Source organism: Heterodontus francisci, chromosome 1, assembly GCF_036365525.1.
Source record: "Heterodontus francisci isolate sHetFra1 chromosome 1, sHetFra1.hap1, whole genome shotgun sequence".
Lineage (NCBI taxonomy): Eukaryota > Metazoa > Chordata > Chondrichthyes > Heterodontiformes > Heterodontidae > Heterodontus > Heterodontus francisci.
Window position 1 is genome coordinate 184,961,443 of NC_090371.1, and position 22,249 is coordinate 184,983,691.

The following is a 22,249-nucleotide window of genomic DNA, read 5'->3' on the forward strand; positions in this document are numbered from 1 at the left end:
GATACAAAGCAAAACCTTATCAGGGTCAAAAATTCATTAATGTTCTGATGCTAACTCCTTCCAATATAACAAGCCCTGACCTATATCTGAGGAAAGATCCACTGATATGAAATTCTGATGCGGGGTTACATCTGAATTGCCGAATCTGAAACCTATCTTTCTCTTTGAGATACTCCTGGGCCTGCCCCACATTTCCAGCATTTTCTGTTTTATTTCATATTTTTGTCCATTTATGATTTTTTTTAATTGTTAATACAAAGAAAATACTTCCAAAGTAATTCAGAGCAAAAACTGTAGTTATTAATAATGTGACACTACAGCAGTTGAGTTCTATGTGTATAAATCTACATTACAAACTGTATTTTTCAGCTTCAGACTATTCATAAACATCCTGTCACTTCTGTTTGAGTCAGTCATGTTGTATTACATTACTTTAGCCTAATTCAGTGATGTAAACAGGCTGGGCTAATTTTGACATTATGCTGTAATGTAAAGTGGGGAATAGCTGGATCATTTTTTATCTCTCCCGAAATTGGCTGCCGATTTGCTATCCTCCATTTTATACTTTTGCACAAAGTCAAAATTCCCTGTTTATCTTTTACTTTCTGAGTCTAGCTTTATTGTAATAAGTTTTTCCAAATAGCATTGTATGCATTATAAAAAATAATAAATGCATAGCAGCGCAAATCAAGGTAATCTCAAGATTTATACAAGCAATTGATAAACCACTCATAGAATCATAGAATGAAACAGCACAGATGCAGGTCACTCAACCCATCATGCCTGTGCTGGCTCTTTGAAAGAACTACCCAATCAGTTCTACTCCCCTGCTTTTCCCCCATAGCCTTGTCATTTTCTCTCCTTTAAGTTTTTATCCAATTCTCTTTCAGGCTGTGCATTCCAGATCATTAATACTTAATCTTTAAAAAATAATCTTATCTCACCTCTTGCTCTTTTGCCAAATATCTTAAATCTGTGCCCTTTGGTTACTGACCATTTGCCTCTTCAAACAGTTACTCCTTTTCTACTCCACCAAAATTCTTCATGATTTTGAACACCTCTATTAAATCACCCTTTAACTTTCTCTGCTCTAAGGAGAACCATCCCAGGTTCTCCACTCTCTCCACGTAACTGAAGTCCCTCATCCCAGGTATCATTGTAGTAAATCCCCTCTGCACCCTCTCCAAAGCCTTCATGCCCTTTCTAAAGTGTGGTGCCTAGAATTGGCCACAATATTCCAGCTGAAGCCTGACCAGTGATTTATAAAGTTTTACGTAACTTCCTTGCTTCAGGCAATTAATGGCCTGAGCCATGCAAAATAGCATTGTGGCTTCCAGGGCCGGCGCATAAAGACTTGCCCCCAGCTTTTCGTCTGGTGGGCAGGGCCACCACCTCCTCATTAAATCCCAGTCCACGTACCAGGCCATTTCACCAGTCTGTCTATGTCTTTCTGAATTCTGTTACTGTCACCAGGAAGGCCCGGTCCCATACTGTCAGTGGCGCCGAGGCCTCGTGGCATTCTCCTTCCGCCGCTCAGCGACGGCAGCAGGATTTAAATATGTTATTGAATGTAAATTAATGACTTACCTGCTCCTGCCAGCCGTCTTGCTGCAATATTGAGGTCGGTTGCTGGAACGCCCGTGCCTTTGGATCTCCTTTTGGAGATCCGAGGTGGAACACTGGTTGGGAGGGGGCAGCAGGTATGTTTTCAGGGTGGTGGAGGAGAGCAGCGTTAAACGTTTTTGATTGGTTTAGGGAGTGGTGAGATGGAGTAATAGTTTATTAACTTTCGGGCGGTGAGGGGAAGGTCAGGAGCACAAGGTAAGTTTTTTGGGAGGGAGAGGACAAGTCATAAATTTGATGGTAATTGGAGGAGAGTAGGACAGGGTTGGGACAACTTTATTTAATTTTTAAAACTCCTTTAACTTTAAAAATGTAAATTAAATGTAAGGGCTGGAAGCCCTTTAAAAATGGCGCCAGCGCATGCGCAGTGGCACCGGACGGTGTTGCCTGGGATGGAACACCCACCCTCTCCACGTCATCGGGTTGTGGGGGCGGGTGCAGTCCGCCCCGGCCATGTAAATGAGCTGGCCTGTTTAATATCATGGCGGCTCTGCAGAGTGGCGGTGAGCCTGTAAGATGCAGCCTTCTGTTTAATTCAGATTCCAGAATCTGCAGTATTTTGCTTTTATTATAGCTGAGATTAAGCCAGTCTGTTTGCAGTCTTGGTGTCACATTTGACCTCGAGATGAGCTTCTGATTTCATAATCGTGCCATCACTGAGACCGCTAATTTCCACCTCCGTAACATTGCTCGACTGTGCCCCTGTCTCAGCTCATCTGCTGCTGGAACCCTCATTCATGCCTTCATTACCTCTGGACTTGATTATTTCAATGCGCTCCTGGCTGGTCTCCTACATTCTACCCTCTGCAAACTTGAGGTCGTCCAAAACTCTACTGCCTGTTTCTTACAGGGAGGCAGTGGCATAGTGGTAACATCCCTGGATTAGTAATTGAGAAGCCCAGGCTAATTCCCAGGGAGACAGGTTCAAATTCCATCACAGCAGCTGGTGGAATATAAATTCAATTAATTAATTTAAAAAAAATCTGGAATTGAAAGCTAGTCTCAGTAATGGTGCCATGAAGCTATCATTGATGTTGTAAAAACCCATCTGGTTCACTAATGTCCTTTAGGGAAGGAAATCTGCCACCCTTACCTAGTCTGGTCTACATGTGACTCCAGAACCACAATAATATGATTGACCCCCTAACTGCCCTCTGAAATGGCCTAGCAAGTCACTCAGTTGTCAAGGGCAGTTAGGGATGGGCAACAAATGTTGGCCTTGGCAGTGATGCCCATGTTCCATGAAAGAATGAAAAAAACTTGCACTATGTTTTGTTCCCCTATCACCCCCTATACTTGCTGACCTACATTGGCTCCAAGTCAAGCAATGTCTTGATTTTAAAGTTCTCATCCTTGTTTTCAAATCCCTCCATGCCTTGTTCCTCCTGTTGGGTTTAGTTGTATTTGTATTAGTAGCATTGTAGGGCATTCTGGAGAAAGTCTTAGACTCTGGTAAAGGTTAACTAACAACTCTTTATTATTTACAGATGCTATATACACTCTCTGCAAGCCATTTAAGCTTGCATCCTTTGTGCTGCTATACCTTCTTCTCCTGAAGTCTATCTCATGTGACTGTTACATCATCGCTCATGCAGTGGGAGGGGTCTCTCTCACTGTCTTTAGTATTAACCCTTACAACCGTATACTACACATCCCTATCTTTGTAATCTCCTCCAGCCCCACAATCCTCCACGATATCTGCACTACGCTAATTCTGGCCTCTTGTGCATCCCTGATTTTCATCGCTCCACCAATGATAGCCACACCTTCAGTTGTGTAGGCTTGAGCTATGGAATACCCTCCGAAAACCTCTACACTTCCCCACCTTACTTTCCTCCTTTAAGACACTCCGTAATACCTAAGCTTTGACCAAGCTTTTGGTTATCTGACCTAATATCTCCTTTATGGTTCACTGCATTACCTTGTTTTATAATGCACCTGTAAAGCACCTTGGGAACGTTTTATTATGTTAAAGGTGCGAAATAAATATAAGTTGTTATTGTTGACTCACTGTTTTCTGTCCGTAAGCCAATTTTTTATCCAAGCTGACACTGACCCTCCTACCCATGAGCCTCAGTTTTGTTAACCAGCCTTTTATGTGGTACTTCGTCAAACGCTTTCTTAAAATCAAAAGAAGACAACATCTACTGCATTCCCTCTATCAATCTTCTCTGCTACTTCATCAAAAAATTCAAACAGATTGGTCAAGCATGATCTGCCTTTTACAAATCTCTGCTAGCTCTCCTGAACTTGCTCGAACCTCTCCAAGTGCCTGTTACTTTTTTCCCTGATTGTTGTTGCTAAAATCTAACCCACCACTGACGTTAAACTGTAGTTATTAGGAATGTCCTTACACCCTTTCTTGAATAAGGGTGGCACCTCTGCCACTTTCCAATCCTCTGGCACTGCCCCTTTATCTAGGGAAGATTGAAAAATTATAGCAAGTCTTTCCACTATCTCCATCCCACTTCCTTTAGAAACCTGGGATGCAAGCCATCCGGATCCGGTGACTTATCCACTCTAAGCATAGCCCGCCTTTCCAGTACCTCCTTCCTATCAATTTTCACTCCATCCATTACCTCTACCATTTTCCTTTCTACCGATATTCTGTCATTTAAACCATTTACACCATTTAAGACTGAGATGAGGAGGAATTTCTTTACTCAGAAGGTGGTGAATCTGTGGAATTCTCTACCCCAGAGGGCTGTGGAAGCTCAATCATTGAGTATTTTCAAGACAGAAATCAATAGATTTCTGGATACATCAAGGGATATGGGGATAGTGGAGAAAAATGACGTAGAAGTAGATGATCAGCCATGATCTGTTGAATGGCAGAGCAGGCTCGACGGGCTGAATGGCCCACTCCTGCTCCTATTTCCTATGATCCTATAAACATTTATAAACCTATAAACCCCTTAGCAATGACCAAACATATTTCCATATGTACAGTACAGGTGCAGAGGCTTCGGCAGCACACAGCCTCGTGCTTATGGCTACTCAGGCTGCCACTTCACTGTGGCTCCCGCTGCTGAAACTTCATTTTTATTTTAATGTGCGTTCTCTCTCTCTCTCTCTCTCTCACACATGTCTTATGCTTCAGTTTGCTGCTGTTCAAATTAAACTGGAGCTAGGCCACTGAGCCCAAGTTTGGAAAACACCCACTGTTATTTTTGGTGGACCCCTTTACACCCTCTTGCAAACCTGTTGGGAGGGCCATGGACCCCAATTGAGAGCCCCTCACCTATAGAACACTTTAGCAGCCTATTACCTTCTATTAGCTTCTAGCGTATTAGACGGAGTAAGGGGCGCATGGAGAGGAGACTTTGCCTGAGTGAGATGTAGTCAGAGTGTGAAGATGAGAATTTGGTTCACGTGGAAATTCGGTGCAGAGGGGGAAAGAGGAATTTACGTGTGATGTTCCAGTAAACAAAGTAAGTGATTGGTTGGTGAACATTTTCTCTTTTTCTCTTATCTAAACTAAGTAATTTTAATTGGAGTTAGTATAACATTAATTGAAATAATAAGAATCTTCTGACACTCAGGTGATTTATAAGCAAGGTTTTATTAGTAATAGCAAAGTTTACCAGCAACAGTCAAGCTTATTTGTAGTGGCGTTTCCTTCACAATTAGGTGTGTTAGAATCAAGGAAGGGGAATGGTTAGGTATCGGTACGGCAGTCAGTACTGCAGCCTGGAATAGAAAGGACCACATCCGCACAGAAACACTTAGTACAGATGATGCAGAGCAATGACTGTAGAACGCTGGAAATACAACTGCCAGGCGAAAGACTGTATACAATATGGGCCAACACCCATGGCTTTGGACTCTGTCCATGTTTATGATACTAAGACAGGCCATACTCTTCATGCTTTGCTGTCTGCTATTTGTGACAACTGTGTTACAAGACACGAAGCTTAGAGCTTGCAGCTTTTCTTGAAAATAGCAAAATAGTTAATGAGGGGTCAATAATCCCTGAAGTGGGAACTAATACATTACTAACCAGAATACTAATTGTATTTAGCTATTATAAGTTAACAGATAGCTTCAAGAGAACCTTTCTTTGTCGTATGGTATGTTGGGAAACTTAGGAAATAGGGCGCAATATAAACAAGATGTCAAGATAGAGGTATTCTGGGAGATTATGTCGAGTTTTAAAATGCTTTTTGCAGTAAAAGGGTGAGACCCTGAGAGCAGACAGTGAAAAACAGCTTGTGAGAACAAAATGTGGATTTATTCCATGCAAGATAAGGGACCATCCTGAAGCAGCATGTGAGTTTAATCAAGTACAAGTAAATTGCACAATGGAGGCTGTTACAGCTGGCCTAAGCAGACACAAACTGCATATGTAGGAGAATGGGAATACTGCGTTACCACCATAGAGAAGGAATATAATTATGGATATCAAAAACCACATTCCCAAAGCAACCTTTTGCTTTACCTCAGAAACACCTGCCAGAATTGGTGTCTGAGAATTTATAAATATTTACCATATCACAGAAATTAGTGTAAAAGATAAAATGAAGGGACAATTATGGGAGAATGTGGAAAGATTCAGTTATAACGCCCTACAGCTGCCCAAACAACTGAAAGAATTAAGACAGAGCATTGCTAAATCCCAAAAAGTGTATTTTCGCTTGCAGCAACATAACAAGTATATTAATTAAAATATTGATGATATCAAGATTACCACATGGTGGGAGGATTTATCGAATTGGGCCATGAATTGGAATGGTCATCCATGGATTAGGATGATATAGCATGTATGTGTTAGTCCTTGTTCAATTACGATAATTCTGTCTCTGCTAGTTAATTGCTGTATACAACGATGCGTTAAGTAAAATGTGTCAGCAATTGCCCTCACGAGTAACAGAACTTGAACTGTGACCTTTACAAGCTTTGAAACCCCAGTGGGATATAAAAAAGATCATTCCAACTGAATAAATTACAAAAAGTAGTTATCTTTAGTATAAAATACCTCTGAAATTTAGATTTGAAAGGGGGGAGGCTGTCGGTCTGAGGCCTGCAGCCACTACTTGTTGTACATTTTATATTTTTGCATTTTACTTTGCCTTTTTTTTAAATGGTATTAAACCTGTAGTGAATTTTAAAGGTTACTTTGTAGACACTGATTTAAAACTAAGTGTGATTGTGCTCTGATTAAGTCAAGTAATTAATCAATGATGTAATCAATGGCAATAGTATAAATTTGATTTTCCCCAAGAACTTTTTCCTTTTTTTTTCATGCTGGTCAGGGTAGGCCATGCACAGCTGTTGTTTTGTCTAAACTATTGTTTTCTTGAAAATAATGGTTGCCAGGTAGATTCCAGTGTTGTAGCTGTACTGGAACAGCTTGGCTAGGGGGCACGGCTAGTGGAGTGAATTGGATTGGCTGAAGACTGGCATCTGTGATGCTGCGGACCTCAGGAGGAGACCAAGATGGATCATCCACTCGTCACTTCTGACTGAAGATAGGTGCAAATGTTTCAGCCTTGTCTTTTGCACTGATGTGCTGGGCTCCCCCATCGTTGAGGATGGGGATATTTGTGGAGCTGCTCTGTTTCCTGTGAGTTAGCCAATCCTCTATCCATGCTGATATATCACCCCCAACACCATGAGCTCTTACCTTGTGCAGTATCATTTTATGTGACAGCTTATCGAATGCCTTTCGGAAGTTCAAATACACTACATCTCCTGGTTCACCTTTATCCACCATGCTTGTTACAACCTCAAATAATTCAAATAAATTGGTCAAACACGACTTTCCGTTCACAAAACCATGTTGACTTTGCTTCATTGTATTATGATTTTCTAAATGTCCTGTTGCTACTTCCTTAATAATGGATACCAGCATTTTGCCAATGACAGATATTAGGTTAAATGGCCTATAGTTTCTTGCTTTCTGTCTCCTTCCTTTCTTGAAAAGAGTTGTTATATTTGCGGTTTTCCGATCCGCTAGGACCTTTCCAGAATCTAGGGAACTTTGGAAGATTAAAACCAATTAATCCACTATCTCTGCAGCCACTTCTTTTAAGACCCTAGGATGCAGGCCAACAGGTTCAGGCGACTTGTCAACCTTTAGTCCCATTAGTTTTTCTAGTATTTTTTCTCTAGTGATAGTGATTATTTTAAGTTCCTCCCTCCCTTTTGCACCTTGATTTCTACTGTTCTTGGGATATTTTACATCTTCTTCCATGAAGCCATATACAAAATACTTGTTCAAAGTCTCTTCTATTTCCTCATTTCCCATTATTAATTCCCCAGTTTCATCCTTTAAGGGACCAACGTTTACTTTAGTTACTCTTTTCCTTTTTATACACTTGTTGAAGCTCTTCCTGTCTGTTTTTATATTTCTTGCTTGTTTATTTCCATATTCAAATTTCTCCCTATTTATTTTTTTTCGCATCCTTTGCTGGTTTCTAAAATTTTCCCAATCTTCTGGCCTACCACTAATCTTCGCAGCATTTTACACCTTTTCTTTCAATTTGATATCATCCTTAACTTCCTTAGTTCGACACAGATACTGCATCCTTCTCACAAAGTCTTTCTTTCTCATTGGTATATCTCTTTGTTGAGAGTTATGAAATATCTGCTGAAATGACTGCCACTGCTTATCTACCATGCTACCTTTTAACCTATTTTCCCAGTCCACTGTAGCCAACTCAGTCTTCATACCTTTGTAATTGTTTTTATTTAAGTTTAAGATACTAGTTTCAGACCCAAGTTTCTCACCCTCAAACTGAATATGAAATTCTATCATGCTATGATCACTCTTGCCTAGTGGATCCTTTACTCTGAGACCATCAATTAATCCTGTCTCAATACACATTACCAGGTCTAAAATAGCCTGCTCCCTGGTTGGTTCCAGAACGTATTGTTCTAAGAAACTGTCCCACATATACTCTATGAACCTATCCTCAAGACTACCTTTGCCAATTTGATTTGTCCAATCCATATGAAGATTAAAATCACCCATGATTATCACAGTAGCTTTCTTAAAAACCCCCCATTACTTCTTGATTTATACTCTGTCCTACAGTGTGACTACTGTTAGGTGGCCTACAAAGTACTCCCAGCAGTGACTGCTTCGCTATTACTCGTCTCCACCTAAACTGATTCTACATCTTGAGCGTCTGAGCCAAGATCATTTCTCACTACTGAACTCATCCTTTATTAACAGAGATACCCTACCTCCTTTTCCTTTTTTCCCTATCCTCCCGAAATGCCAAATACCCTTGAATATTCAGGTCCCAGCCTTGGTCACTCTGCAACCACGTCTCTGTAATGGCTATCATATCATACTTATTTATTTCTATTTGTGCTATCAATTCATCCATCTAGTTATGAATGTTGTGTGCATTCTGATAAAGAGCCTATAATTTTGCCTTTTTACCATTTTTTCCTTAATCTGACCCTGTTTGCTGGTGCATGCTTATGTTTTTATGCTCTGTCCCTTTCTGTCACACTTTGGTTATCATTACCCGTATTACTACCCTGCACTATTACCTTGTCCTTTCTTGTTAACTTTCTAATTCTCCCCTCACGTGAACCCTCCCCCATCAACCACTTAGCTTCAAGCCCTCTCTACAGCGAAGTTAAGAGAGGGTGTTAGCTGGAGCTTTGAGTTCCAAAATGGCAGAGTTTGGCATCAAATCAGTGTTACATGCTGATTGATGTCACAATCTGCCTACATTGCGTACTTCTGGCGGACACACCCTGCGCGCCCTGATGCCCTCACCAAAATGGCTTTGGGAATGGCTTGCACCAGAAGTGTGTGTGCACACGCCACAAACACCATTTTGGAGTGTCATGCAGATCCCCACCTGCCAAGAATGAGGCATATTAATTTTGTCATATGAACATTGATTTTAAACTGTTGCTAGAGCGAAGAAATGACTTGTTAAACAGACCAGCCATGGATGGAAAAAACATTTACATATTAACAGACAGTGCTTGAGGAGACAAAGGACCATTCCCTGACACATTCAACCCACCATGGACTTTGATCACCAGACATTGAAGGTGACGAAGCTCACATTCCAGGATGACTGCTAAGATGGCCGAATCCACAAATAGATGTGGTCAAATCAGCTAGTCACATGACTAACCTACTGGGCAACTTGGGAGGTTTTGAATTGTACACAGACAGTTTTTGAACTGAGAGAGAATGTTTGCTCCTGGACTTCTCCTGGCTGGCTCACCACAACCTCTCCTGTCTGCTCCCATCTCTTTCTCACGGAACTCCAAATCCACTGAAGACGTGAACCTCCTACAACGAACAAGGTTTAAGAAGAATACTGAACCCCAATGAAAAGCAATATCTACCTACAGTCAAGGACTCTACAACGAGTTCGTAGAACAGTAGCCAAAACCATCTTCAGATATTGCCTCAAACTTTTCCACTTTATTTCTTCTGCTCTTTTCTGTCTCTATCAGCATGTGTGTTTATCGTGTATGCATACTAGCCAGGGCGCATCGTGTATCCATAGGCACTAACCGAATTAGAGATTAACTTAAAAGGATTTCAACTTTTCTTCTTTAAATGTAAGAAAACATGTTTGGCTGGTTTCTTTGCCTTACAATTGGAAAGCGGTGAACAAGGATTCACCAAGGGGAAGTTAAAAAAACAGTGTGTTTTAAATAAAACCCTGTTATGGTTAGACCAGGTGAAGGCTGAGAGGGAACCCTAGACCCCTTTCTCACTGGGTCATAACAAGAACCAAAACGGAACTTGTAGCCCTGAAAAACCAGGCACTAAGGAGCTGAATTTCGCGACCTCTGCCTTTGAACCCACAAGTATATCATCCTTTTCCAGGGCTGTAACAGTACCTTTGATCAATATTGCCACCCAATGTTCTTTTTACTTGCCCCATTTTTCCTGACAACATTGCAACCAGGAATATTATGGTGGGAAAATTAACCCCCAAAATTGGCAGGTTCATGTCAGATGAGGGTTAAAATATTAAAATTCTGACTTCTGACTCCAGCCTGCCTCCAACCTACCCATTTCCAGTCATCTCAGATCATGATTGAAGCTAAAATTCTTAAGCAAGTTTATTTTACAAAGATGAACAAACATATAAAAATCAATAACATAATGTAGTTATGTAGTATAGTGTTGGCTACCTTAGTTGTGCATACATACATATGTAGGATCCGGATTTGGTCAAATCACATATAATTAAGACTTTTGCTTTTTTTACATTATAAGTGGTTTGTGGATTTATACTGCAGCTAAAAGCAATGAAATGGTTAAAGTTGTTCATTCCCAGATGCTTTTGGTTTTAACGTGTCAGAGTATAATTTAGCTGACTGTGCTGTTTAGCGTCTGCTGAAAGTGCTGGATATGTGATTTGTGTCTGTTTGACTAAACTTTGTCAATATAATGTGAAATAAGATGAGCCCAAGGTAGCGATGAGGTGGGACAATAGGGCGGAGATGATAAGTTGCATGCTTAGATGGCAAACAAGTTGGCATCTGGAAGTTTTGTAGAAACAACCTCATTTCTGAGGATCTTGTTCACAATAACTGTTATCAGGATGTAATGAATCATCTAGGATGGTGTGCATGAAGAGAGGGCTATAAAAATTGTGAAGCTTTCCTTCACAATTTATAGTCAGGATCAAAAGGATTGAAGAAGGTAACATCTCTACCAAAGGGAAAAAAACAGGATAATTGTGTTTATTTCTCTGTCTAACTAACTGCTTAGAGTCATTGCATGTGCCAAAGTCTTGGTTGAACACAATGAAAGGTTTATATTATTAAATATAGCTGTCACAATATAGTATATTGTTGGTAGCATAGTTGTATTGCTCTTCGTAAAGGTCTTGGAGTCTCTGGATGGCTGAATATTAACTCATTATTTATATTTACATTCTATTTACATTCTCCATTAGGATCTCTAGCTCTAGTAAGTTTTGCTTGCCGACTTGGATGGCCTTTCGCAATATTTCTAGTATCCTGTTGTCTCTAGGTTTCTTTATCATCATCTGGTTCTTCAAGATATATGACTGGTTGTTGTTTTTGAGGCATAGGGATAAGCTTTCTCCTATTTCGGCGTATAGTATCCTCGGACATGTGTACTATGTAAGATCTCGGATAAACTTCATCTCTCTGGACGACTCTACCTTCTTTCACCCTTGGCATTTTTCTGATATGAAATCGCTTAATATAATTGCGAGCTAGTTGGTTCCTGTAAGACTGCTCTTTGACTTGAACTTTTTGTCTTATACGTCTATCCCCGGAAGTAATTTTCTGTGTAGAATGGGAGGTTATGTTTTAACTTCCTGCCCATCAACAGCTCTGAAGATGAAAGTCCACGTAACAATGGAGTAGATTGATAATTCAATAGTGTCTTTGGAAGATTATTGTTTTTCTTCAACAGCGATTTAACAGTTCGTACTCCTCTCTCTGTTTCATCATTCCCTTGGGGGTAACGAGAGGAACTTGGGAGATGTTTAAATCCCTACTTCCTCGCAAATTGTGTGAAGTATTCATTTGCAAACACAATTTCAACCTTGGCAGGTTTCTGATATGAAATCGCTTATTATAATTGCGAGCTTGTTGGTCCCTGTAAGACTTCTCTTTGACCTGAACTTCAGTCCACACAGATATGAAGAGTACCATAATAAAAGCAAAATACTGCGGATGCTGGAAATCTGAAATAAAAACAAGAAATGCTGGAAATACTCAGCAGGTCTGGCAGCATCTGTGGAAAGAGAAGCAGAGTTAACGTTTCGGGTCAGTGACCCTTCTTCGGAACGCATTATATATGAAGAGTACCATCTGGTTTTGGAACTGTAATCATAGCTGCTGTAATCACACCACTCTGTTGGCGTTGTGACTAGAGAAATGACTCCCATCCTGTTACTCTATTCCAGCTGATGCTGAACCTGGTTCATCAATGGGTGTGGTATCTTTTAACATTATACTATATTTGGTTTTCACTCTTCCTCAACCTGAAAATAGTTCTGGAAAGTCTGCTTGAAAGCAACTGTTGGACTCTGGCTGTTTAAGTTCATCCACTTTTTGAATTAGATGCAGGTTTAAACACGCTTTTCTGCTTAACAATGAGAATGCCTCATTATTCAAAACATACAGGGTTTCCTTTATCTTCCTTCCTTTACATTGAAGTGTTGCTTGTAGCTTCCCCTTGATCTTCAGTTGTATCCCTCCAGGAACTTGTAACTGAGTATCTGCTGGTTGTAAGTTATGCATCGACATGGCTCTTGGTCTGACAACACTGTGACACGTGCAGCTGTGTCCAATTTAAAATTAGTATTATGTCCATTGATATAAATGTCTGCCGTCCAGAATGCCTGATTCGGGTCATTAAATTTCCCTAGGAAATCTCCTGGTGTTCTTTCCAATGGAAATTGGTGCAGTTCATTCACAACTCTATGTGTGAAGGCTTTCTGTTTGGCATTTTCATGAGAAGAGGGCTTACTCTAGCACATTTTAACATAATGACCCGTCTTCTTGCATTTAAAGCATTCAGCTTTATTAGCAGGAGAGTGTTCATGTCTGTAGGTCTTTCTGGCTCCGCAGCACTGAAAGGGTTTCACGGCATCTTACACCTTCCCCCCTTGGGTGTACCTTCTTCTCTACAGTGTTTTTTCCCTTCTTGGGCTTGAGGAACTGTACTGTCATCAGATTCCTTCCACTGCAAGGCTTCTCTTCAGCCCGCAGGATGGCTCTATTTTGTCTTCTGACTTCTGCCTGTCACACAATCGGAATCGCTTTCTCCAGTGTGAGGTCCTCTTTTGACTGTAAAAGATCTAATAAAGACTTGTCAGCTATTCCAACTACTATACGGCCTCTAATCAATTTGGACTTTAGTGTTTCATACTCACAACCTTCAGCCAATCTATACAAATCATTGATGAAACCATCCACTGATTCGCTCAGCTTCTGTATCCTTTTATTGAACTTTGCTCTTTCTTATATCTTATTGCTTCTTAACTGAAAATATTGATCAAAAGTTGTAATACATCCTCAAATTTATCTGAGGTTTCATTGATGCCTTGTCTTATGATGACATCATCAGCTATTTCACCTGGGGAGTACAGTAAAGTATATACTTGCTTCACTTCAGATTTAGAATGTAATTGTGAGGCTATTCTGAATCTTAAAAATCTTTTCCTCCAGATGGACCAGTTCTGAATCTGATTGGCCCTTCTGAATTTTGGAAGCTTTCTAGCATTGCAAATTTTGAATCCATCCTGTGTTTTAGGGTATTCCCTTCTTATCTTAATTTTTTGTTGCCTTAATGGAGGTTTTCTCGCTGTACATGGAGGTTTCTTAGTCTTTTTGAGTGTTCCCATGCTTTTCGGGAATTCCCGTCTTTTCCTCTGTAATGCGCTCGAGTAATGGCTGCTGGCTCTGGACTCAGTCTCACAAGGGATCGACTCTCTATATTTTTTCCACATCTTTCCGTGCCGCCTGCCCGGTGTGCCGTTAATAATAATGTACGTTTCTAAAGGTTTTGACCCACGTTCCCCGACCGTCGCTTGGTACTGTGACTCGTAGCCTGATTGCTGTACCCGGTTTGATTGCACAGACTACCACACTTCTGCGGTGCAGCCTGAACGCCTGCACGGCTGACTCACTGACTCTCTGTGTCTTTTTGTCATCTATGGAGCAACTCTGGAGCTCTTCACAGCTCTCCATGAGATCTGCAGTTGTTTGAGGCCTCTTTACCAGGTTAGAGTTCTCAAATCTGCGGGATGTGTTCACCATTGCAATGTTTAGTTTAGTTTAGTTTAGAGATACAGCACTGAAACAGGCCCTTCGGCCCACCAAGTCTGTGCCGACCATCAACCACCCATATATACTAATCCTACACTAATCCCATATTCCTACCACATCCTCACCTGTCCCTATATTTCCCTACCACCTACCTACTAGGGGCAATTTATAATGGCCAATTTACCTATCAATGTATGCAGTCACTGCTGATCACCATGTTGTACGGCACGCACCCCTGTTCACCATATTGTATATTGCTGTCACTATACTGTATGCTGTTGGTAGCATAGTTATAGTGTTCTTCATAAAGGTCTTGGAGTCTCTGGATGGCTGAATATTAACTCTTCATTTATATTTACATTCTATTTACACTCTCCATTAGGATCTCTAGCTAGCATTTCTCATGGTGCTTCCAGCTCCTTCCAAGCCTACTACTCATGTGACTATTACCACATCATCACTACAGTGGAAGGGGTTACTCTCACTGTCTCAACCATTAACTCTTTCTCACCCTTATACTAAATACATTGCAACCGTATTTGGTGTCAATTTCAACAGATGCCAACAATGAGGTGAATTTGTTTTTCTTTTTAAAACCTCCTGTAGAGATTTGAAGAACAGGAGTGTTCCATGTCAGGTCCTCCTAGCTCAGTCGGTAGGGCATGATACACTTAATCTAAGGGTTGTGGATTCGAGCCCCACATTGCGTGGTTGTTCTTTTCTTTAAGGTTTACAAGAATGGTTCCAGGGATGAGAGACTTCAGTTACGTGGATGTGTTAGTGAAGCTGGGGTTGTTCTCCTTAAAGAAGAGAAGATTAAGAGGAGATTTGATAGAAATGTTCAAAATCATGAGAGGTCTGGACTGAATAGATAGAGAGAAACTGTTTCCATTGGTGGAAGGTTCAAGGACCAGAGGACACCAATTTAAGGTGATTAGCAAAAGAACCAGAGGCGACATGAGGAAAAACTTTTTCACAGAGTGAGTGGTTAGGATCTTGTATAATAGTGATGTCCCTTTAAGAACTTTAAGTACCAGGATGTAGCCTGTGACTAGAAGCCATAGTCATTCTGCACTGTAACATCCTGGACAAAGGTTCTGTATATAGTTTGCTCTGAATTGTGTGCATAGGTTTAGCTGTTAATAAACCTTGTAGAGATCTTCAAGGAATTGAAATGCACGTACCTCATAGTGTTGCTTAAGATAACATAAAGAAACTCATGACAGATCTGCCTGAGAGTGTAGTGGCTTTCAAAAGGAAATTTGATAATTATTAAAGAGAAAACATTTGCAGGACTGCAGGGAAAAACGGGTGTGGGGGGGGGGGGGGAGGACTGGGACTAGCTGAGTTGTTCTTACAGAGAGCTAACACAGACGAATGGCCTCCTTCAGTACTGTAACCATTCTATGATTCATTCTATACCACTCCTGAAGGCTGCTGGCAGCCATCACACCCCTTTATGTTTTCCTTTTCCCTAGGACTTAGTCGAGGTGGCCACAGATGGCCAAAATTCAAGCCAGCGACATGGACAAGCTGCTTCTGGAGGCATTATTATTAAAATGAGACCCGATACCCAATTTCTGGAGATCTGCAGCTTTCATCTTCAGGCATGCGCTGGAAGCATGTCATTATATTTATTTATTTTATTTATTTAGAGATACAGCACTGAAACAGGCCCTTTGGCCCACCGAGTCTGTGCCGACCAAGAACCACCCATTTATACTAACCCTACAGTAATCCCATATTCCCTACCACCTATCTACACTAGGGGCTATTTACAATGGCCAATTTACCTATCACCTGCACGTCTTTGGTGGTGGGTGGAAACCGGAGCACCCGGCGAAAACCCACGTGGTCACAGGGAGAACTTGCAAACTCCGCACAGGCAGTACCCAGAATTGAACCCGGGTCCCTGGAGCTGTGAGGCTGCGGTGCTAACCACTGCGCCACTGTGCCTGAAAATAGGCCAAAACAAATTTTTAACTCCACCCACTCCCCTCCCCATTTTTTTTATCATTGACTTTTTCTTTTTTTTTCATTTTTGGGATGTGGGCATTGCTGGCATTTATTACCCATCCATAGTTGCCTTTTGAGAAGGCATTGGCAAGACAGCTACTTGAACCACTGCAGTTCCTGCAAAGGAACTTCCACAATGCAGTTAGGTATACAGAATTAGGTAGGGAGTTCTAGGATTTTGATGCAGCGACCATGAAGGAATGGCGATATATGCACAAGGTGGGATGGCATGTGACTTGGGGGGAAATTGGAGATGATGAAGCTCCATGTTCTTTTAGGTGGTGGAGTTCACTGTCTGGTGTAGTTCTAGGGTGACACATGTAGCCGATATACCTATTTGGAGCAGGGGACATTTCACTTTCTCTTTGCACTGATCTACAGTATTAACATGGAATGAACCTGCAACAATCTATGCCTTGGAATGATGGTTGAATCAGGTTATGTGGGGGAAGAAATGCTGAGATGTGGCTGATGATTCATATCACTGTCCATTAGCATTGTGCTTTGTGAAGACAGCTCCAAGTGTTTATTATTTATTTGAAGTAGTTAAGCTGTTCCTTCTAAAACTGTTACGCTGAAAAGTATTTATTCTTCCCAACATTATTTTGATGATTAAACATGGTGTTTGGTTACATTTTCTTTCAATTTTATCCAAAAAAAGTGCATATGCTCACAGCTGATTTCACTTTTTTGACCCAAATTCAGAAAAAAAAATTAGAAGTCCTAGCTAGCAAATGTGTACAACCAAAGAAAAAATTTTACTCTAGAAATTGTCTTAATTTTTTTCAGGTAAATGCGTGGTCACGTTTTATCTTTACAGTGGTATGTTTACACCAATGGAAATGGTATGACAGTTTGATAAAATATTTTATGATTTAGTATTCCAAAATTTCAGTAAATGGAATAAAACGTGTCTTACCATGATGCCACTGTGGATGAAGCCATGTCTGTATCGTGCGGGTTTCAAATGTGGATATTCCTCAGTGCTGGTCACTTTGATGCCCCACACCTTCTTCCAAGCCTCATAGAGCTGTACATGGACTGGATAGACTCCAGAGTGATGTGGTGCCACAGCATAGCCCATGTTGATGGGAATGCCATGTTTCTGTAAACAGAACAGCATCTGTCAGCTCCTCTAGAAATACTCTCGGGGGTATAGAATGATTAAAAATCTAATTTCACCAGAAACTTAACAGCTGGACATTAAACGATGCAAAGCTAACACAAGTTTTACTGAAGACAGGGCAGAAAAAAATTCCCCCAGACCTCACATTTGTCTTTGCAACTGAATGTGTTCTGCTCTTCCTTCTGGTCATTTTGGAAGGTTAGTAGATAAGACCCTATTAAAATGATGATTATGGAGTGATCAGAGAAGAAAGAGTGCTGGGTTGTGGAGGAATACTTTTGAAGAAAGCACTGAAGTGGCACATTGTTTAAATTTTAATTATTCCTTCTGCTGGAAGTAACAAATAGCAATAATTACACATTAAGACATGATTAGTGAATGTCAGTCACTAGCTAAAGTGAGAAGCAGATCTGTTTGAACTTGTTTCCCCCCCAAAAAACGTGGCACTGATTAAATGCAGCATTAAAACAAGAAGCACCAAGGTCACACATCACACAGACAGTGATAGAGACTTACAGGCTTTCAGTTCCCTAGAAGCCTTATAAAGATGTAAGGAGGACTCACCCCTTCCACTCACTGAAATTTAGCATGCAAGTCAAATAAACAGGAATTTTATTGCTCATTTTCCACCCTCTATGGCTGCAAGAATTTCAGGCTTAGTGGATGCAAAACAGAAATGGTAACAGACTGGAATAATAAAAAAAAGCTGAAATAAACAACCGTAAAGTCAAGTGTTTAGCTGTTTGCACAAGATTCTACAGTGATTAGCAAATTTTACAACTTCCCCAATAATGAAATAGCCCATGCCAGCTTACAGCAGGACCTTGACAACATCCAAGCTTGGATTGAGAAGTGCCAAGTAACATTTGCACTACGTAAGTGTCAGGTAATTACTATCTCCCAACAAGAAAAGACCCCAAAATCATCTTTTCATCTTTAATGGCATCACCATTGCTTTTCCCACCATCAACATCTTGGGGGGGTCACCACTAACCAGATGCCGAACTGGCCCATCCATATCACCACTATTGCAACGGGAGCAGAGCAGAGTCTGGGTATTTTGCGATGAGTGGCTTATGTCCTGACTCCTCAAAGCCATCTACAAGGCTTAAGTTAAGAGTGTCACAGAATACTCACCATTCATAGATGGATATGGTTGCAACAATACTCAAGGAGCTCAACATCACCCAGGATAGAGCAGTTTGCTTGACCAATGCTTCTGCCACTGGACTCAATATTCACTCCCAGTGCACTGCAGCTTCAGTATGTATTATCCCTAAGGTGCTCCACAGCAAGTCACCAAGCTTGCTTCAAAGCACCTTGCAACTCCGTGACTTCTACCACCAAGAATGACAAGAGAAGTAATATCACAAAAACACCCATCACCTCCAGGTTTCCCTCTAAGTCACACACCATCCTAGCTTAGACATATATCCTCATTACTTCATCATCATTGAGCAAAAATCCGGATATTCCCAACCTAATGGAATTGTGGCAGCACCATCACTGCAGGACTGCACAGCTCAAGAAGATCTACCACCACCTTCTGAGGACAAGGGGAGAGCGGAAATAAATGCAGTCTTGTAAATGTTTGCCAAATTAACAAATTAAAAAGAATAAATTAAAGAGAACAGTGGAAATTAAGTGGGACCAAGCAGCATAAAAAGTAACACAGGAAGGGGAATTGAAAAGAATGAAACAGAAAGAGGAATGTCAAATTCAGTACTGGGCAAAAAAACAATGAACCAAAAATAGTAGTCAAAAATTAAAAAGGGTCAGAAGACAACATTTCAAAATTTAATCAACACAAATATTAGATTGTTCAGATGTAAATTGAATTTGAACTTAATTTCTGACGGACATTTAAAATATTGCAGCTGTGCTTCAGCGATGATCTTTGCCACCTGGTTTTATTAACATTACAGTATAACTCAATCTATTCATTAGATGCCTCTGGTGCAAAAAAACATTGCAAACGATATTTCTCAGATAGGCCGTGCGAGAAAACTGTATTAAATTAACATGGAAAGAAAAATAGGAAAATCAATTGAGTGGGCAGCAAGGAATCCAGGAATCTAGTTCTAAAATGAGTACATTTGTTTTCATGACATTGCAGCTAAAATTTCACCTTTAACAAAAATTGGAAGAACTCCAAATAGAATGATTTACCATAACAATTACCCATTAACAAAGTTCTGTAAACATGGCTGTAATTTTAAGCCTCCCTGGGAGTGGGCTGGGAGGTGGGTGGTGGTGAGGGTTGTGAGGGGGGGGGGGGGGGGTGGTGGCATAAAATCAAGTGGGAGGTGGGGGGTGCTGTTCCTGTCACCTACCCGACCCCGCTGCTATTTTACCAGCAACGGGGGAGGTGGCAAACGGCCTGCCCTCCCCAGGTCAAATGAGGCCCTTAAGTGGCCAATTAAGGCTCTCCTCCCATGGCCACTGGTATTTTACCAGTAGCAGATGGGCACTTCACCACCTAAGGAGGCCACCCAGTAATACCTGTTGGCCTCCTTGTGGGCTTGGGGTGCCCTCTTGATTAGATACCCTGTGCCCCATGGAGGGCTCCCAGCAGCACAAGTCAGCCCTGCTGGAACAGCCCACCCCGCCTTCTCGATCAACCCCCAGCCCCTTCACCGGCACTCAGCCGATCGTCTCCGGCGAGGCCCGAATTCCTACTTACCTGTTCTGAGTGCGACGTCCATGTCGCTCCTCTTGCTGGGTGCAGTACCAGCAGGTGGCCACCACTCCTGGTGGCACCACTGGCACTGAAGAGCTTCTGGCCCTCTGATTGGCCGGCAGTTCTTGGTGGCAGGTCTTCCTACCTCAGAGATGCAGAAGCCCTGACCGAAGCCAGTAAAGGGTCTGGACCACGTAAAATTGCAGTGTGGCTTCCAGGCCCGGCAGCGGTGGGTTCTCCCCTGACATTTCAGCCAGTGGGTGGGCCACCACTGCCACTTTAAATTCCAGCCCATGTTTTTGAAATATAACTCTTCATGCAATTCTACCAGCAGATTATTAATTCTGGAGAAAAGCAGGCATTCTTCTTTTTTCATTCACTCAAAAACTTTAGGCCTCTGCCCCTTGCAGGTGCTACAAACACAGTTCAGCACACTTCTACATGACAGACCTTTTGGGCTGGATTTTTGTAACGGGGTCGGGAATCCGACACCCGAAACATTTTGAGTCCCGACCCCACACCATGTCAGTGTTGCTGGTGCGGCGCTATTTTTAAATAGGAATAGGTTAATTGGTCTGCATGAGAGTCCAGCACCCAATTGGAGGCACTGAAAGCAACCTGGATCCCAGAACTGGTCGCTGAGTGCAATCTTAAAAGGCAAGTGGCAGTCATGCCTGGGCTTTCTGTTGCCTTCAGTGATGCAGCACCAGGGAGATCGAGGGCCTCTGTGAGCATGAGTCCCCGGGCAACACCATGTTTCTCTGATACCTCCCTGGAGGCACTAATTGAAGCAGTCTCACAGAGGACAGAGCTGTTCTTCCTGGCCTAGTGAGACCAAGAGGGCTTGTATGAAGATGGGCACTGAGGTCAGCAGCTGGGGACCCACGTGAAGGATATGGATCCAGTATCACAAATGGTTCATTGACCTCTTGCGGTCTGGTAAAGTGAGTGGCCAGCAGCACCCAGTTCATTGGGCACCAACATTCTAAGCACCCGAAAGCCCATGAACTGACCTCCATGAATATTCATGGTTCTCCCTTATATTGTCAGAGGAAGTGAAGAGTCACTACACTGAGCCACAGCCATCCTCACATATGGGGCAACATTCAGTTGGGGACATCACTGAGAAGAACATCAGCCAACGTGTATGTCATGCTGGAAGAGGTGAGGGAGGGAAGCCTAATCATGAATCTCTCTCCTCTCATCTTGCAGGAGAAAAAAGCCCATAACAAGCGGGAGATGGGCAAAATGGGAGGTGGAGTGGCCCAGCTCCACACTCGAACAGCAGTGGAGGAAGGGACACTGGAGATCGCCAGGGTGCCATCGAGGCATTCGGTTGGAGATGGCGAGACAGGAGCCCATGAGCAACAGGGTCATTGGATAGATCTTTCCTGAGGTAGCGGAGACTACTGCCCAATGCGAGCTATGGATCTTAGACGCCTGTCATCTGAGCGGCTTGTTGTGCTGGGGCACTATTTGAGTAGGAGTAGCTCTCATCACCATTTTCTTGTGTCTTCCACATGGCTAAAAGCAGAGCAGTACCAAAGTCTACCAGTCGTATCAGTGCCAACATCCTTGGTGGGTGCGAGAATCGACGGAACCTGCACCGTCACATCATGCCTCTGCACCTTCCACCAGCACCGAGACACTCACCTCGGTTGGGGCACAAATTAGTGTAGAAAGCGGAGCGTTGGGTGAGCCTTACAGCATGCACGAGCAGAAGGAAGAGGCTGAGGCAGTCAGCTGTGGGCAGACCCCTTGGAGGATTGAGGACAGCCAAAGCGATACATCGCTGACGGAGATGCTGGGCCACGTGTGTCACAGACAAGGAGGACCTTCCTAAAGAACCAGAGGCAGATAAGTTCCTGTTTATTGGAATTCCCTGAGGCCTTCAGGAGCCATGGGCAGGCAGTGGAGGAGTCCATGCAGCACATGTGCTCTGTCATGACTCAGGGATTCGATCGCATGAGCTCCTCCATTGAAAGGTTGGGCAACCTCTTGGAGAGCTAAATAAAGCATGTGGGTGCAGGAGCAGCCACGTTGATATGCACAGAAAGAGC

At 42.2% G+C, this 22,249-nt stretch overlaps 1 protein-coding gene across 8 annotated transcripts in view; it reads right to left on the minus strand.

Moving 5' to 3' along the window:
• The window catches only part of ndst3 (N-deacetylase/N-sulfotransferase (heparan glucosaminyl) 3), a 949,017-nt gene that overhangs the window by 102,977 nt on the left and 823,791 nt on the right, over positions 1 to 22,249 (minus strand). For all 8 annotated transcript variants that reach the window (XM_068039449.1, XM_068039470.1, XM_068039439.1 and 5 more), the window contains one exon: positions 17,303 to 17,488. In XM_068039449.1, the coding sequence (XP_067895550.1) occupies positions 17,303 to 17,488 (186 nt within the window). The remainder of the gene's footprint in view (positions 1 to 17,302; positions 17,489 to 22,249) is intronic.